The sequence below is a fragment of the Balaenoptera borealis genome, assembly GCF_965194805.1.
Source record: "Balaenoptera borealis genome assembly, chromosome: 4".
Taxonomy (NCBI): Eukaryota; Metazoa; Chordata; class Mammalia; order Artiodactyla; family Balaenopteridae; genus Balaenoptera; species Balaenoptera borealis.
Genome location: NC_138861.1, coordinates 122645608 through 122664556, shown reverse-complemented (window position 1 = coordinate 122664556; position 18949 = coordinate 122645608). Strand labels below are relative to the sequence as shown.

General features: G+C 37.2%; 2 protein-coding genes across 3 annotated transcripts in view; one reads left to right on the top strand and one right to left on the bottom strand.

Moving 5' to 3' along the window:
- LOC309627594 (uncharacterized protein) overlaps window positions 1-18949 on the top strand; it is a 694978-nt gene that overhangs the window by 49670 nt on the left and 626359 nt on the right. Inside the window, exon 4 of one of the 2 annotated variants that reach the window (XM_082389733.1) lies at window positions 3211-3250. The gene's annotated coding sequence lies outside the window, so the exon portion shown is untranslated. Of the gene's footprint in view, window positions 1-3210; window positions 6192-18949 lie in introns of those variants that run through there. The other variant, XM_082389729.1, reaches the window with a different exon arrangement.
- FAM241A (family with sequence similarity 241 member A) overlaps window positions 15869-18949 on the bottom strand; it is a 37121-nt gene continuing 34040 nt past the window's right edge. The window contains exon 2 of the mRNA XM_082389734.1: window positions 15869-18084. Within this exon, the coding sequence (XP_082245860.1) occupies window positions 17839-18084 (246 nt within the window). The 3' untranslated portion in view covers window positions 15869-17838. The remainder of the gene's footprint in view (window positions 18085-18949) is intronic.

The window sequence follows — 18949 nt, the reverse complement described above, 5'->3', positions numbered from 1 at the left end:
CAGGGTACGCACCACTTAGTTCAGGTATCTGTACCTGATGAGTTCCTTAAGATGTGAAATTAATGAAGAAAAAAGAAGTTCGTTGAAAGTGAATACTGTTTAATGACAACTGTATTTAGTTTTCTATACTGTTGATTTAAGTGAAATTATATGCAACAACTACTAATACTATACAGGAAGAATGTTGATATTATTAATTTTATTTATTTTGATTCATTGCTTACTCACTATTCTATGTTTTTAAAGACATTTAATGGTACATATTTTTGTGATTATAAGATTAATACACACTCATTGTAGAAAATTTGACAACTATAAAATACAAAAGAGAAAAGAAAAACAATCAGTCTCTATTTTTCAGAGATAACCACTATTAACATGCTGGTATGAATCCTTTTGGATATTATATATATGCATTTAGGATTATTTACTTTTTAAAAAACTAGTTAATACATTCACATGGAACACAGTGAAATGTTAAGTCTCTCTCTCCCCTGTGCCCCAGTTTCCCTACTCAGAAGCAACGTCTATTACCAGTGTCTGGTATAATCTTCCAGAGATGTTACACATACAGACACACACACACACACACACACACACACACACACACACGTGTTTTAAAGTCCTCTTTATAGTATTTATCGGTGAAAATTGTAAATCATGGATGGTTTAAGACAATGGGTCCCTTTTCTGGTCTAATGTGGTTTCTTTTTCTTTTTGTTTGTTCCACTTCTGTTGATCCTATTCTTTGCCTATTATTTTGCAGAATTACCAGTCTCTTTGTGTATGTTCCATATTCACCTGAAGTATTGAGTTTTTATAAATGGTATTCCTAAGAAAGTATACTTCTACAATATGCTCTGTAAAATATCTCTAGTAGTTACACAAAGAAAAGTTTTACCTTTCATAGTTCCCTTAAACTTGCTCTGAGTGCTCTAATTTATACCTCTATAGGGATTGGAGAAGGCATTTTAAATTCTGCTCCTTTTGGCAGAAAAAGTAATTTCTTGGTTGAGCCTTAGCCAATAATGGATTTCTCCATTGGGCAGAAGCATGGGCATCTTTATCCTGACTATGAAACACTATTAATACTTCCTAGGGGCATAAGGTTTAACTATTTCACTCTCAGTATCATGTATCTTACAAATATACAGAGAAGCTGGGAATGTTTCTGGTTTTGAATTGATAATAAATTTGGCTTTCTGGAATTTGTTGCTGATACTTTGCTGTGAAATCTTCCTGAAGCAGAGTTAAACCTTTTCTGAAATAAGCATTTTCTACTACTCTTTCTTTTATTCTTCCTTCCTTCCACCATTGACTATTTCATCCTTCCTTTCATAAGAGGAGGGATTTTAGACATAAAATTGATTTTCTCACGGTACCATTTCCCTTACCTGTAGTTTAGTTCTGTAATATCTGATCATCTGTGATGGTGTCGGAGAAAATGTAATTTTTTGAGTAAATTACTAGATATTCACTTTCTGGACTTAAGAAACTCCCACATTATTTACATACTCACTGCAATTTAAAAACTTTCATATTGGTTGTCTTGTCTTATTAACAGAATATCCTCTTAATTAAAATGCATAAAGACACTCATACTTAATGAATCCTTGATCTTTATTATGTATATTAAGAAATAAAAAAAATTAAATGAACTCCCAAAGCATACCATTGAATTGTAGACTTTTTTCTTTGGTGATTTTACTTCAGTTGTAATATGAAGACAGCAGAGAGGCATGGAATGAGCATGTGACCAGAAGCCGTGAGACCTGGGTGGTTATCCTAGGTCTGGAACAAAGAAGCTGGGTTCACTTGGGCAAATTACTAATCTGAGCCATAGTTTTCTCACTTCTAAAATAACACAGATGGACTTAGTACTCAGTGTCCCTCTCAACTTGTAAGGCCATGATTTTAGTTCAAAAAAATTGATAGAGTGAAAAAGAAAGATCCCAGGGGAGAGACAGGATGCCTACTGGCAAAGCGAAACAGAAGACGAAATTAAAGAAGGGGGCTGGCAGACAAACACTGAAGACAAATTCCAGTTCATCATAATTTCTTTGCCTACCTTTGTTACCTCAGTAGCATGTAGCTCAATAATACTGCCCGTTGGGTTTCTGTCTACCTGTGACTCTGAAGTGGAAGGATTTGCCCTTAATCTGTCTCCCTGACAGACTCAGTTCAGGACTGGTAGATAGGGAATCAAGACTGGGTCCTACTGAGCTGTAAGGACCTAGCAAACATCACATCTAGTCGAATTCTGTTAATAGAGACCTAAGCAGGTAAGTCAAGGACTGAGAAAATAATAACTGTGATGTTGGGTATTTATAAGAAGCCAGACTCATTATCCCTAGCTGTCAGAACATCTCAACAAGGTACAGATGAGAAAATTGAGAGATCAGAAATTAGGAGGTAGGGAAGCTGAGATTTAGAGCCAGGTCTGTTTTGTTCTAGAGTCCATGCTCTATCCTGACTTATGCAGCTCTCTGTATATGAGTGATTCCGGGCTCACCTAAACCCACATGTAGGAGTTCTGCATCTCCAGTCCAAGCAAGGAAAGCAGTGGTTCTTGTTTCCAGAAGTGCATAGGAGAGCAGCTAAAACTATAATTTCTAACATTAGGGGAAGGAACTAAGGTTAGTGTCTCCAAGGAGGGAAAGGAGCAATTCCTAGTGGAGGGAGATAATCTGGAGTCTAGGTCTGCAGAGTCTAGCTTGGTGCTGGAGAGGGCTGGGGGCCTGGGGCCGAGAGAGCCAGCCTGGTGCTGGGGTAGGTTGAAAGCCTGCATCTGTGGTAATTGGCCTGGCCCTGGGCCTGGTTGGGAACCTGGGTTTGCAGGGGAGGAGGGGGTGCTGACTTGGAGCCTGGGGCTTGGGAGCTGTCCTGCACAGGGGTGAGCTGGGATCCCGGTGCTGCAAGAGCTACCTGGGGCCTCAGGAGTCACCTGGGGCTGCTGGAGCCAGTAGGCATTGGGGTGAGCCCGGGGCCTGGTTTCGCAGAAGCCCACAGGGAGCCACCTAAGGCCGTGGGAGTCATCCTGGTGCTGGGGTCTGAGGTGAAGGCGGCTGCTCCCTTCACTCTCCTTCCACGGGGAGGGTCCTCTCTCCATGTTTGGGGGCCTGGGCTTGGGGGAGGAGTGATGGGGATAATGTGAATCTATCTTTCCTATCTTCCTCACTGCATCTTTTCTTATTTCTATGCTTTACCCAGGTGCTGTAATCCCTCGCCTGGAATCCTTGGCTCTGTGAAGGTAAATATTTTCATGCATGGATAATTGTTCAATTTGATGTGTATTTTTTTTTTTTGGCAGGGGCAAGCACTAGAAATTCCTATGCCACGATTTTGCTGATGTCACTCTCCCATATAATAGTATTCTAACTTTATCATATTCAACCACAGAATTGGATCTATAACCTATTTTAATCTCTTGTTGCTATTAAAATTTTCACATTTATTTCTGATTTCTTCCAGCTAGATTATAAACTCTGTAACAGTTAATACCAGGCTATATAATTTGAATTTCTTATAGCATGTAATGCCTGCATTGCTTTGCAGATTGTAGGTGTTTAATAAGTGTTTGCAGATTGAGTGATTCAACAGAAAAAGCAGACCTCCAAAATTTTTCCAAAAGACCAAAATGAAACAAACCCCCAAAATCTCAGTACAGAAAGCAAATGTCAAGTGAAGGCTCAGACTGCTTTTCCAAAGGGTTCTCTTCCCTGCAAATGTCTGGATAACATATAGGTGAGAAATTTTTACTTTGCCCATTGTTTTGAGAAAATATTGAAGAAAGTAAGAAAATCTTCTAAAAATCTGTCACTGAACTTTTTTTTTTTTTTTACTTTTGCAATATTTAAATAAGTTCTGTACAATTTTACATGAAAGGAAATGAGGAAAGCAGTCATAATGTTTGGGAGATAGACACTTATCCTTAGACTTGAGCAAATCACTTGAGAGCTGGACCGTATTATTTAGTTTCAGGTACTACCTAACTCCCAGACTATCCAGAATGTGGCAAAGCCTGGTTGAGCAGGTCTGCAAGGCGCTTTGATTATGTATAAGAGAAGGATTAAGATTTAAGAAATAAGAATTTTGGACTTGCTGTTTATTTGATTAGTTAGATTAAAATAGGCATTTTTGCCAACTTGAGGGAGAGAACAGGACTGCTCCAGCAGATGGTCCAAGTGAGCTTCAAAAGGAACTTGTCTTGGCCTTGTTTGGAATTATTCCCCTCTTCCTAGCATTCTGTTATGATGGGAGTGGAAGAGCAGCAGAGGTAAGGAACTTCCTGAAAAATGTTTTCAGGGATTCCAGAATTTAAACTTTCATTATTTGTCCTGGGTATGCAAACAGTTGAACAAAGTAACTGTATAAAAATTACGTTCAAAGTACAGTGATGAGAAGTTAGTTCAAATGGTTTTCAGTGTTATGATTGACCTTTCTGTGACATTAAGCTCATTTTCCCAACAACCAATTATGACATCAGCTGTGGAGCACTTTGGGCTCCCATAGACCAGGTGCAGTGTAAAGAAAACAGCTCAGGATATGGGCCTTATTATCCTTTTTGTCATCTAGGCATCACCAAGTTTCCCCATCTGTGTTCAGGCCTGACCACTCATGCAATTTTTATAGTAGCAAGTGAAAACAGTTTGGAAATTTCCATCTTGAAGGCCAATACCTCATGGAAAACTTCGAGAAGCATTTTATTTATGAATAAAAACTCAGTTTATTAACATTCTTAGTATGTATTTTTGCAGCTTTTCTATTTCATTAAATAGATTATCCTTTAAAAAAGTCACTTTTCTGCCAGGCAGGGAGCAGATAGAAGGTAGAGAAATTTAATGTACTGAATGCATAAATTAGCATAGATTAAAAACAATAGCCTTTTGCTACTAGTGTACATGGACTGCATTGTAGAAAATAAATTAAGCAAAAATGATTAAATAAAAACATGTCCACCACTGTTAACACCTTACTATGTCTTCTGGAAAATGTATATAAAAATTAAATAAGTATAATAAATATTCATAATAAATATATATATAACTGTAACCCAATAATTTAAATTTAATATTTAACCAAAGTCAAGATGTTTTTTAAACCTTATCTGATAATGTTTTACCCCTTTGAGAGTTAGATTAAATTGACATTTACAAACAGGAAAACCAGAGCACAGCCTGCTTCTTCGAGGGCAGAAATGAAGAATAGATTGCAAGTGAAATTCCTTTTTCTCTGTTATGTCACCTGTTCAATGTACAGATAGTCTCCATAATCACCATTGGGTAGTTAGAATCGCTGACCTTCAAAAAATGATAGGGAATATACTGAAGATACTCAGGCAGAAATAGTTTCAAACGCTGAGAAAGCACAAGATTGCTTAATGAGAAGAAAACAGGTGTTGCTGTCAGAAGCAGTTATCAAACCTTGTAAAGCCTTACCCATTAGAGAGTACCCAGCACCTGTTATTCTCCCCTGAGAAGGCCTCTTAGTGACATGCAGATATGAGTGCAAAAGGAAGTTGCCAGGCTGCAGGACCCATCCTTGCATGCTTCCTCTCCAGGGTCCTTAAGGCCACAGGGGCATATCGATATGAACCTTGGAGGCTGCCCTGGAAAGACTTTTTAAGATATTTCCAGCCTAGGAACTCTCTTCTGGGTAGGCTCTGAGATTAAGACTTTCCTTTGGGGGTTGGTGGGGGGAAGGAGACGGCGTTCCAGTTTGGTGTGTCCTGAGCAGGTCAGAACATTCAACAGTGGTGAGGCTCTTCAGGACCTCTGAGCCAGCAGACTCTCTGTTGCATTCACAGTGTGTCCACTTCCAGGGCATTCTGGAGTCACACCCCACACCCAGAAGGAACATCTACAAGTATAGGAGTATATGTCAAACCCAAAGGCTCTCTTGGGTATGAGCTAATTTCTTTGTATCAGAACATTTAGATTCCTATTCTTTCCCCTTCCCCTGGAAATTTATTAAACATTAATCAAATGCTCACATGGAAAGTTACAGGTCAATGAATTTTCAAAGAAGAGTGAATTAATGTGAATTTCATATTGCTGTTATAAAATAATATATAAAGAGGATGAAAAGAAATCATCAGAAACTCATGTTGTCTGATAACACAAATTACATTTACAGTAAAGGGGATAATACACAGTTACTGACATGACTAAGGGTTTAGGTGGAATTCATTAAATTACTTTTTTAAAAATAAACTTTTAATTCTAGAATAGTTTTAGATTTGTGGAAAAGTTGCAAAGATTGTACATAGGGTTCCTATCTATCCAAGCATCCAGTTTCTCCTATTAACATCTTACATTTACATTTATACTTACAGTATTGTACATTTGTCACAACTGATGAACCAATATTGATACATTATTATTAACTGAAGTCCATATATTATTCAGAATTCCTTAGTTTTACCTAATGTCCTTTTTCTGTTCCAGAATCCTTTCCAGGATACCACATTACATTCAACAGTCATGTCTCCTTAGCCTCCACTTGTCTGGAACAGTTACTCAGAATTTCCTTGTTCTTGATGACCTTGACAGTTTTGAAGAGTACCAGTCAGATATTTTGTAGAACGATACTCAGTCAGGATTTGTCAGATATTTTGTAGAATGATACTCAATCAGGATTTGTCAGATGTTTTCCCCCATGGTTAGCATGGAGATACGGTTTCTTGAGAGGAAGATCACAGATGTAAAATAACATTCTTATCATATCCCATCAAGGGTACATGCCGTTAACATGACTTACCACTGATGATACTGAGCTTGATAACATGGCTGAGGTAGTCAGGCTTCTCGACTATAAAGTTACTTCCCCATCTCCCTTTCATACAGTAATCTTTGGAAAGTAAAAGCCCATACTTAAGGGGTGAGGAGTTATGTTCCACCTTCTTGAGGGGGCAGTATCTATATTAATTATTCTGAATTCTTCTGTACAGGAGATTTGTCTATTCTCCCACATTAATTTATTTATATCAGGATGAACTCATGGGTATTTATATTATACTTTGTGTTACAATACAATACTACTTCCTATATTTTCTTGCTCAGATTGTTCCAGCTTTGGTCATTGGGAACTCTTTCAATTGGCTCTTATACCCCTTCTGTGTGTGTGTGTGTGTGTGTGTGTGTGTGTGTGTTTGAGAGAGAGAGAGAGAGAGAGACAGAAAGAGACAGAGAGAAACATAGAGAGAGACACACACACAGAGACAGAGACAGAGAGATAGACAGACAGACAGAGAAAGAGAGAGACGGACTGATTTTAGCCCTTACTTTCTGGCACTGTAAGATATCCCAGGCTCATCTTGTATATTCCCTGCCCAGTCTAGAATCGGCTATTTCTCCAGGAAGCCTGGGTTCCTTTTATTAGAGAATGGTATTAGAAACAAAGGTCTGGGTGCTGGTGTACTGATGACCACTGTGGTGTTTTTCCTTCCAGGTGCTCTCAGTTTGGAAATACATGAATGTATGCTGCAGGGGAGCAAAGACTTTCCCTCTCTCCTCCTGGATTGGATAGCTGTGTCTTTGAAATAAACTGACAACAGGCAGACTAATAGGAGATAAGGTATACAAATTCATTAAATTTTAATATTTCATGCGTGGGAGCATCACAGGGGGAAAAAAATGAATTAACCCTCACCCTGCCAATCGGTGATATTTGAGAACTTATATACCATCTTAATAGGGGAAGGGGATTGGGGATGTAGGCAATTTAGGAACTGATTTTTAGGAAAGTTGGATGGGCTCTTAGAAGAATGGGAGATGGGAGGTATGATGGTTTGCGACAAAGTGTGTCTGGCTGTGGTGTCCACTAGCCTCCTCCCCTGTGATAGGTGTCAGCGTTCCCTGGTTGATGAAACTCATGTCAAGGGGATTTATGACTGAGTTCCTTTTAGAGCATCTGTCTTTAGTCAGATAAGGGGAGTTCAGAGAAAGCCTCCTCTGCATTTGCTGCTTTTCAAGTGCTTTCGGCTCAAAATAATCAATGTACCAAAGTGGTATATTTTGGGGTGGCATGTCCTGAACTCTTTCAATACTAAGCCACTGCATATACTCATATCTATACTTATTTCTGTCTTTATTTATCTGTATCTATATTAGGCTAAACATGAGTTCATACTGATGTTCCTTGTTCCGTAAAGAAAAAAGTTGGCAACAGATGGTGTCTTGCAGCAAGTTTCCTTTCAGTCTTGCTATGATTATATGTGCCAAATCTATGAAAAAAAATTATTGTCCATTCTCTAGGCCTCCTCTGAAGATTAGATTGTATTGAAAAACATGGTTCTATTAGGCGCAAAGCCCTGCATAGAACTGGAAGCTCGGTCAACATTAGAGGAAATAGAAGAGTCGGGCAGGTGGAGCAACAACCTTGCTCTTTGACTAGATGGTGATGAAGAGATGAAGTACGTAGTTTAGAAATACTTTGAGGATTCACTAGGATCATTTTTTCCTGATGTGACCACTTCCGCTAGGCATTGATGGAGAGAAGTGACTCACCTAGTAAAGAGGTAGTTTTCACAGCAGTTTGTCTTACTTGCTTTGGCAGAGATGAAGCAGCAGCACCTAGCACTAGTAAATGATATCAGTAAAGCACCTGCAATTTAAAACAGGCATGGAAGTTCAGGCCTTTTTGTGTCTAAACCTTTCTGCATTACAAAAATAATGTCTTCTTTGTTAGCCTAGGTCTTTTGCAAGTCAGGCTGGTGGAAAAAAGCCTGTGTCATCGACTTGAGTGTCAGTGATATGGCAGGGGAAGGAAAAGCACAGTATCTTTCCATTACAGAGAAAGGAGATTGTGATGATTAGGTAGCTAGGCATGGAGCTCTCAAGAAATGTTTCTTACAAGTTGAAAAAGGAAGAAATGCCTGAGGAGAGCTCTATTTTGCCAACATTAGCTCTATCTGAGCATCTTATAAAAATATCTGAAAGCATAAACTGACAGTTAAGGAAAATGTGGGAGAACCAGTTTTGAAATGCCCTAGGAGATGGCACTAAAGATATGCCATAGTTTATTATAAAACATTCATATCCATAAACATCTGATTTGAGGAACTTTCACTTTTCAGGTAGGGAGAATACTTAAAAGAAAAGGAAGTATGAAAGAGAAACCCAGGGTGGAACAATGTAATTGAAGATTTACTACAATAGAAATTAAGATCCTAATATGCTTTTAGCATGTTTTTACAGACTAAAAAGATAAGGCTTCATGAACAAATTAATAAAACTCTTTTAAACACTATATATTAATAATCTTTACTGGCTTATACTACCTACCTGTGTACAGAATGTATCCATGTATGTACTGGATTTTTTATGTGAGAGTACTAGTGTTCAATTATATATATCTTGGTGATAACATTTCTAGTGCACATTGAAAACATAATATAACATATAAACCAACAGATTAGTCTGAAATTTCACTTTGGAAACAAAGCAAGATACCGTTTGCGATTCTATAAACATAACATAGTACTCTTGGCCTATGCAATGGAGTAAAACTTAGAAAAGTATTTTCAGAATTGATTTCATTTTGTAAACTGTGCAAATCCACAGCAGAATTGTGTATGCATTGGTGAGTGTGATTCTGCACCTAAGTTTACTAAGGCAAAGGAGCAATAGAAAGTGCATGGTATTGTGGTAAGCAGGTGGTTAGAGAAAACATCTCGTTAAGGAAGGTGTGGTTGCACAGAGCATATTTCATTTCTATTCAAGTCTTTAGGCTCTTGAGTCCTTATTTCTTTTTTTTGATTCCTTATTTTTATGACCATTTTGATTCATGAAGCACTAATAGTTGAAATTAATAAGACATATCACAGAAGATTTCAATCATGAAGAATTGTGAACCATAGCATTGTAATAGAATTCCCTTGTATTTATCTATCTTTTGGCAACAATAAAATACTCATCTTTTATGGCTCTGAATGTATCCATGGATAACGAAGAATGTCCTCTCCTATGTGTGAATGTTTATATTTAATGACTAGCGTTTATTGAAAGCTGGCTATGTGTAAGGCACTACGATAAGATACGCGATAAATTTATTCAGCCTTACATAAAATTACCCCATTTTACAGGTGAGAATCTTGGAGTTTAAAGAGATGTGGGTATGACTTATACAAATTATGCAGTTAGTAAATGCAGAACCAAGTGTTAAATTCATGTCTAACATAAAGAGATCTCTTTATCTGAAAGTCTGTATGTTTTTCTAAAATTTTTCTATAACCAAAGGGGGAAATCATGCCTAAACAATGCTATAGTTTTAGTATGTAACTGGCTTGGGGCCACTGTCTTGCTTGATCTTGCTCACTCCTAAAATTCCAGGGATAAAAATAGTAAGTAAAATTACTCTTAGGGGCCCCCAAAATATTCTGGGCCAAGACTGGAGAAAGTTCAAGTGCCTACTGAATTACCAAATTCAGCTGCTGAGACTTTCGTGCTAAAAATAAATAGAAAAGCCATGATTAGGGCCAAATCTCCAAGTCATAAATCAGTTGCAGTAGTGTGTTGGGGGCAAGGGGAATATGGTTTCTTTACAAGTGAGTTCTGCACTGCCATTGAAAATTTTATTTTAAACATGTTCCAAAAGTTTGAGGATTAAAACTGCTTTGGAACTTGGGAAAGGGGCCAGAAAGCACAAAACACTTACCTACATCTAGGCTTGAACCTATCCAGCTCCCAAGACATGCCCTGATGGTTTGTCCTGATGTCTTGTAGGCACTATCTGAGGGACTTATTAGCATAAATTTTGGCATAAGCAGTTTACATATACAAAATTTCATAGATTTCCTACTCCTGATTTTAAGTAATGGGCCTTTCTGTCAATCATTTGCTCACCTGTTTGTAATAACTTCAAGCCTTTTTCGAACTCTGGGCATAGTGTTTAGTCAACTAAAACTTTATCATAATTGGAGACCTGAATCTCATAATAGAAGCAGGCAACACAACAGAATAAAGGTGGTACCCATTTTTAAATTTTTTAACCTATCTTGACCAATGAGTTTATTACTTAAATTAGTCATCTTCATACTGTACTCTGAAGAGTGAGGTTTTTGGAAGTGACTCAGGGATCATGGAAGACGAGGTGAGAAAAGAATAGAGTCTACGTGGATGCTGTGTTGTGCTGCTCAGATCCTTCCTTCAGAACCAAAGGTTCTCTGATGGCTGCTGGAATGCTGCTAGATGACAACCCCCAGCTGTCAGTCCTCTCTGGTGGTTACCTTTGGCTGAAGAGGGCTCCCTTGTCCCAACTATAGGTCAATCCCTAAGGGCCATCCCTGTTTGGGAGCACCCGGTAGAGTCACTGAGGCCTTGCTGTGACTGTATTGAACTGCCCAATCCTGCTTCTTTTACTTCCTTCACAGGTGTTGATCCCAGAGCACTCCCTAATAAATTTCCCGCATGCTAACGTCTTCCGGGTGTCTGCCTCCCAGGGAACTGGGACCTACAGCAAAATCAATTAAAGCAGCTCTGCTTTTATCATTTATATATATTGGATATTTATGTAAGATTTCACTTAAAGCAAAACAAACTAAAACCTTTGAAGGCCACTGATCCAACAATTAAACAATGTTTCACCTTATATGAAAAATCATCATTATGGTTTTGTGCAAGATTAATTTCTGTAGATTAATCTTTCCAAACCAACATCTAAGGAGTGTGTTTTCCTTTTGTAATTGTTTCTTCTTAATCTTTATTTGTATGTTACATTTACACATATACTCTTGTGCCTTTTAAAAAGCTGAAAATACATTAAATAATAGACATGAATATTTTTTATATTACATATGTAAAACCAGGAAAATATATAACAAGCTCTCATGACAGACCAGAGAAGGGCATTCAGTAGATGGCACATATTCTCAAATATTGAGCTTTTACATATCCCACTCCCCTAGCCCCACAAAAATAATTCTTAAGATTTTGTCTTAAAGCAACTATGGTATAAATAAGTATTTTCATTCTTCCCTTTAAAAAAAATCTCACATTAAAAAATATACCATCAGCTAGCCTCTTGTAATACAGGGGTAAACCCATAACAAAAAAGGTCCATGGTCTTGTGGTAAAAGTCACTATATTCTATGGTGCTTTGGAAAACTAGCAAAGAAATTTCCAACTGATTAACTTGATGAAAGGTTAAATGATAAAACTTTAGCTGCTGATGTGTATAAAATAGATGACTAATAAGAACCTGCTATATAAAAAAATATATAAAATTCAAAAAAAAAAAAAAAGTCCAAGATGGTACCTGTTAAAACTATGCTATGGTCCCACCTTTGAACTCGGCTCCCCTCCTCAAAAAAAAAACCCAAAAAACTTTAGCTGCTGAAAAGATAACAATTCAAATTTAATAAGCATACGAATGACCAAGTTCTGAATCTTAGCAGGCTCCTGCTAAGCTCATTCAATAATTCTAATTTACACAGTAGTCAACAGAAAGAAGAAATACAATTTGGTTGTTATTGATCTAGATTTTCCCACTACTCTATTGCCTGGGAAGCCATACATACATCAGGCCTTGGCTTTCTGCTCCAGCAATATGGATGAGGAAAATAAACAAGCTGTTTTCACTCTCAGGTGACAATTTCCAAACTTGATGTGGCAGCAATTAACTGACAAGTAGAACACAATATAAGGAGTCAGAAGGGAGACTCAGAATGCAGGGTTGTGAAAGAGTATTATTTATTAGAAAGAATAACAAAGTATTTATTCTGGAGCCCAAAATACCAAGCTTACATACTTGAGGATTCCTGCTCACAATTCTGAGATTTTTAGAAAATTAAAGTTTAGTAAATAAAGGTCTATTGAAAAATACTGGAAAAATATGAAATTCAGGTAACATGAGTGACCCTATGCATTTTGGAGAAACAGTGATTCCACCAAGCACAGCACTGAAAATACATTTTCTCCTAAAAAAGGCAAGCATATAGTAGCAATACTGTATATGCAAATAACAGCAGTATTATTCCATCAAAAGTGAATAACCTTTATAAATGATAACATATACACCAATCACTCTATGCACAATAAGTACATTTTTGGAGTCAAAAAACTCTAAAGTATAACCAACTCTAGATCTTCTGTTAATGCACTCTGGGGAGAGCATGAATAAATGAAGCTGATTTATTCATTTGACAAAGATTTTGAGCACATACTGTATGCCAGGCACTGTTAGGCAGTGCAGTCATGAACACGAGAGACATGTTTTCTGCGGTGTGAGGCCTATTGTTTAATGGAAGAAACTGACCATAAGCTTTTACAATATATCAATAGCATGATAAATGCTGATAGGGGAAATACAGGGTTCTCTGAAAGCACGTGAAGTACCAAAACTGGATCTAAAAGAGTCAGAGAAGTTTTCCCCGGGGACGTGATGTCTAAATTGAGGCGTTACAGTTGTGGATATGTTGGTCAGTTTGGTAGGGAGGAGTTAAAGAAAGAAGGTTAAGTATGCACAGAGTCATGGAAGGCAGAAACACATCACTCAACTGAAAACAAAATCAGTATAGTGAATCTTAGAAAGAAAAAGTGGAAGTATAGAGAGGTGAGGTATGTAAGAACCAGTTCATGAAGGACCTTGTAAAACATATTAAGGAGTAAGGATTTTATCATAGTGGTAACAGGAAGCCATTGAAGAGATTTAGGCCAAGGAGATTAGAGTCACATTTTAGAAAGATTATTCTGATTATAAAGTGGAAAAACGAAGGCAGGAGACCAATGAGGATTCTGAGATAGCAATCTATGGATGGTGGTATGGACTAAGTGATACTGGGAATGGAGAGAAGTGGAAAGATTAAAGCTATTTTTAGGAAGTAAAAGAGCAGGGCTTGGTGACTGGTTACAATGTGGGCAGTGTAGGAGGGGATTTTGTCATTTGCTGAGACTGGAAACATAGGAAGAAGAAAAAGTTTGGGAGAAGGATGCTGAGTTCCTTTTTGGACATATTAAATTTGGGGTACTAAGGGATAAGCCAGTACAAATGTTGGGCAAGCAACTGAATGTATGAATCTTATATTCTGTATGGAACTCTCTGAACTGGAGATGTAGACTGGAGAGCTGTTAGTATGAAATGGTAACTGAAACCATGGGAGTGGTGATATTACCCAGGGCAAGGTGTAGAGTGATGAGAGAACAGTCAAAACACCAAAAATTAAGGGTTGGGCAGAGAAATAGGACTTAACAAAATACACTAAGTCCAGCAATAATCCTGAAGCCATAATTTGTACATTAGTTTATATTCTCCTTGGTCAAGTCTAGTACTAGAAGTCCTAATAGGTATGAAAGTCTTATTTGATTTTTTTCTCTTCTTTGACCTTGTAAAGCCATTAATTTGCAATGAAAACATTTAAAATAAAGTGAAATCAATAAACTTTTATAAAATAACTCAGAATAATCACAAACCAAACAAACAGTCCTTTATTGCTCAATACCTAGCTTTGATTATTTTGAGGTTAATACTTTACAACAGACCTTTACTTATGTTGTAATTTGCCCTCCATCAGTTCTGTAACTGTTTCTTATTTCCTGATCATCTGGATAGTCTTTAATGGATTTGCAGATTAGTGATAGCCCGGAGAGATTTTCTCTGATCAAAACGTGATTAAACAGAGATATATGTTGGTCAGAAGACACCATGGTCCATAGTTCCCACATGGAAAAGATTCAAATACAGTTTTGAATGGGTCCATGGGGATTTCCCTTAATATGCTTCCTTTGTATTTGTAGGAGTAGAAATGGAAACGTGGCCTCTAGAGTGGCTGAGCAGTGATGTGCTGATATATGTTTAACAACTGGCTTGCCAGGAAAAAAGAGCCCTGATTTGTTGTGTTTGCCAATTTTTATAGTGTAAATACTGCCCCCATACTCAATGACAAGTTACCAACTTGATGTCACTAAAGGCAGAGTAGGGATAAAATGTATGCAGTTGGCTCTTGCAAGCCAGTGCAAGCTGGCTCCAGCACACTACTGGACCAAGAATGATCTGACTGGTGCCTAGGAATGGAAGAATACCTTGTATATGATAGCTTAACATATGAGACAACTGAATTCTACAAAACAGAGTTTTTCCCTGAAAGAAAATTGATTTATTCATCTATAGTCAGTTTACTTGTAGGTCTTGACCGTTTCCCTTTGAATTGAGGGCTGGTGGTATGAGTGATATATACACTAATAATCTAGTAATGCAGCCCTGTAACTTCTATCTCTTTATTCATAGCAGTACTGGTTTCTAAAACTGGCTCGTATCTGAGATTGAAATGATTGAGAATCATTTTTTCTCCTCCCCCGCACTTTTTTTTGGCCGCACTGCGCGGCATGTGGGATCGAACCTGGGCCCCCTGCAGTGGAAGCATGGAGTCTTAACCACTGGACCACCAGGGAAGTCCCTGAGAACTATTTTTGAACAAATTCCTTATACCAGTGGTCCCCAACCTTTTTGGCGCCAGAGGCCGGTTTTGTGGAAGCCAATTCTTCCACGGACAGAGTGAGGCGGGCGGCAATGGTTCAGGCGGTAATGGTTCAGGCGGTAATGGGAGCGATGGGTCAGGCAGTAAGTAGTGCGTCGCGGCAGAGGAAGCTTTGCTCACTCGCCCGCTGCTCACCTCCTGCTGCTCCTAACAGGCCCCCGACTGTACCGGTCTGTGGCCCATGGGTTGGGGACCCCTGCCTTATATCATGAAGCAAAGAAATGACCAGTTTCTTTTCATTTCAAGATATCAGTATAATTTGCATTCTATTATATTTCATAAGGGAAAATATTTTATTTCCATCAAATGAGCAAAGTTTGTTTTTTCCCTATAAAAGCAAATAATTTGATGGTATACTGCTCAAATAATATATGCAAAAAGAATAGCAGCAAAATATCTCATTTCTTTATAGAATTTAATATATACTCTATTAACAGCAGTGTGCAGATGCATAGTATTTGACAGTATACTAAATAATTACAATTAAAACTTACTTTTAAAATATTTTCAATATTAGGCACTGGTGGAACCAGAGCTTTTATTATGCATACTATATCTTTTTACATTCCAAAAGGAAATTAAAATTCTTAGTAGTATTAGAAAAGAATACACTTTTTAATATTAAATGCAGATATACAAAATCTCATGACTTCTATTAAAAACCTCTCAATTCTACTGGACACAAATAAAGACACCTTTTCAAATAACTCGCACTTATGCCAGGTTCTATAAAATATTCTATAAAAATATTACAAATCCAATAAAAACACAATGATATAGTACAAAGTCTTTTTTTTAAGTCAAACTTTAAAAGTTCTGTATTTATACAAATGCACAATACTTTTTAGTGCCCTCTGACTGGTATTGTTGGTTCAGGATGATCTAATTTTAGAAATCTAAATTGAACATTTTCATCATTTTTCTGCTTTGGAATGGAAGACACTGAGAACTTATAGAATAAATTTTAAAACTAGGATTGGATAAAAACTTTATAAAGTAGAATAGTAAACACATTACACACTTTAGTTATTGCCCTGCCAAAGATAAAAATGCTCCATTGTTCCATTTTTCCTCTATTTAACTTAAATTTCTAGATAATTATCTTAACTACCTATCCTTTGTCTACGTAGAAAGTCTTTCAGATGAAAGTGTAAAGATTTTAGATTCTCTAACAAAATCCAAAATATCAGTAAGCCATTTTCATTTTCTAAGTATATTGAAAGAAATGCTTATTTCAATATAAAATCCCAAAGTGCTGAATTAAGACACATTAATAACATGCCTGGCCAATTACTGTTTTGGCTTTAGCCTTAGAGGAATATTATACAATTGGCTGCTGAGTTCCAAATTTAAGCATTTGTTTTTATACTGTAATACTGTACTTTCTAATACAGGTATCAAAGAAAATGAGATGTTTTTTTTTTTTTTTTAAAAAGGAATAGTAAAGAATTTCAGCCATAATACAAATCAATTTGGGGGGAAAAATATCCATGTCAAGATAGGAAATAGATTTTTTAAATCTTAGAATAATTGCTATAAAAGAACTATAAAATATAAATTTCTGAAAAAAATACACTGAAAATGTCTCTCTAGGAAAAAAATACACAACTGGTTAGATACAAGAAAATATCCATTACCATGGGGTACAGCCAACTATGAACCTGGCTTATGAGACTTTAAAAATTCACAAAAAGTAATTAGCACCAAAACTGTCTAAAACTTCAAATGACATACTGAAGTGATTTGAAGCCCAAGTATTACATTATAAAAAAGTTACATTTAACTTGGGAAGTTTCCCCAGCAATAATAAATATATTTCTTTTCAATCTTTAGAAAATGTGCTAGCTTTACTGATTTTCATCAAAATATTAAGGTAGTATATAGAAGTTATCATTTACATTGGTTTGGGCTAAGCAGGGACAATGGAAATTCAAATTATTTCCCAGATAATATGGGTTTATTTGGTGGGGGTAGGTGGGGATCAGTTCTCCAATTACAACTTATTTTTAGCTCCTTGTTTCATCCTTTTTCTTCTAAAATGTTTTAGAACATTTAGAAGAGTGAACAGGGGAACATCCCCTGCTCACTTTTTGGTGTTATTCAAGATTTGGCATGGGAATAGGAGTGTTTAAAAGTGGGCACAGATCACAGTAGTTAAGAGTTATGAATAAGCTACAAAATATATATTCAACCCTGTTATAATCGAGTTGAGTTTAATTTTATAACAACATCAACTTATAACTTTAATTACAAAACAGCACACAATTTGAAACAAGGCAAAATTTTCAGCCTTTATGCGGTGAAATACATAACTTCACTAATTACATATATGGCTGCCAAATGTCAGTAGTTCATTCGGCCATATTTTACTGTTGCACATAAATAATGACAAGGCAAAGAATAGCAACTAGTCCAAGGGCTGGTAGGCCAAGGAACCACAGCATAAGCCAAAAGAAAATGACTATTACTGGTTCTACAATTTGTTCTCCAAAATACATCCTTGTGAAGCCCATGTCGATGAGGCTTTTGTTCAGTTCACCAAAAAGTGTTCCCATCTTTTTGTAGTCATCTCCAACAGGCTCGCCAGTGGCGTTTTGTGATTCTTCAATATCCTTAAAAAAACAGAACAAGACAAAACAAAACATAAACATAAAATGAGAAATAGGTGAAGGTCTTTAAGAATAATGACTATCTCATAGTTCTTCTTTATCTTCCAAAGTATGTACTGGGCATACTTCTGATAATCATTCAATAACACTTGGGAATGTTCCTTTTGATTGTCATAAAAAACAACTGTGTCTGTGCCCACCTTTCAAGAATATGAAAAGCACTGATTTATTGATTTGTGTGGACTCAGCATTGACTGGACACTCAACTACTAGAACACTGATTTACAAGATGAAGGAAGTAGCTGATTCATTTCCATTCATTTTCTAGTTGCCTGGAATTGCACAAAGACAACTTCTTTTTTAAAAATTTATTTATTTATATTTATTTTTGGCTGTGTTGGGTCTTTGTTTCTGTGCGAGGGCTTTCTCTAGTTGTGGCAAGCGGGGGCCACTCTTTATCGCGGTGCGCAGGCCTCTCACTGTCACGGCCTCTCTTGTTGCGGAGCACAGGCTCCAGACGTGCAGGCTCAGTAGTTGTGGCACACGGGCCTAGTTGCTCCGCAGCATGTGGGATCTTCCCAGACCAGGGCTCGAACCCGTGTCCCCTGCATTGGCAGACAGATTCTCAACCACTGCGCCACCAGGGAAGCCCAAGACAACTTCTTAAATGAAAAATCATGTTTGTATTTCTCTTATCAATGACCGTGATTTCAGAACAACTTTTTCTACCAATCTCCTGTTTTGAGGCAGGCTCTGGATTGCTCTGTCCTGGTAAACAAGCCTTTTTTTTAGTCCATTCCTTTGACACTAAGACTTTAAGAAACCCAGCCTCAGCTGACTGGAGCAGGGCTTGCTGCTACTATTGAGC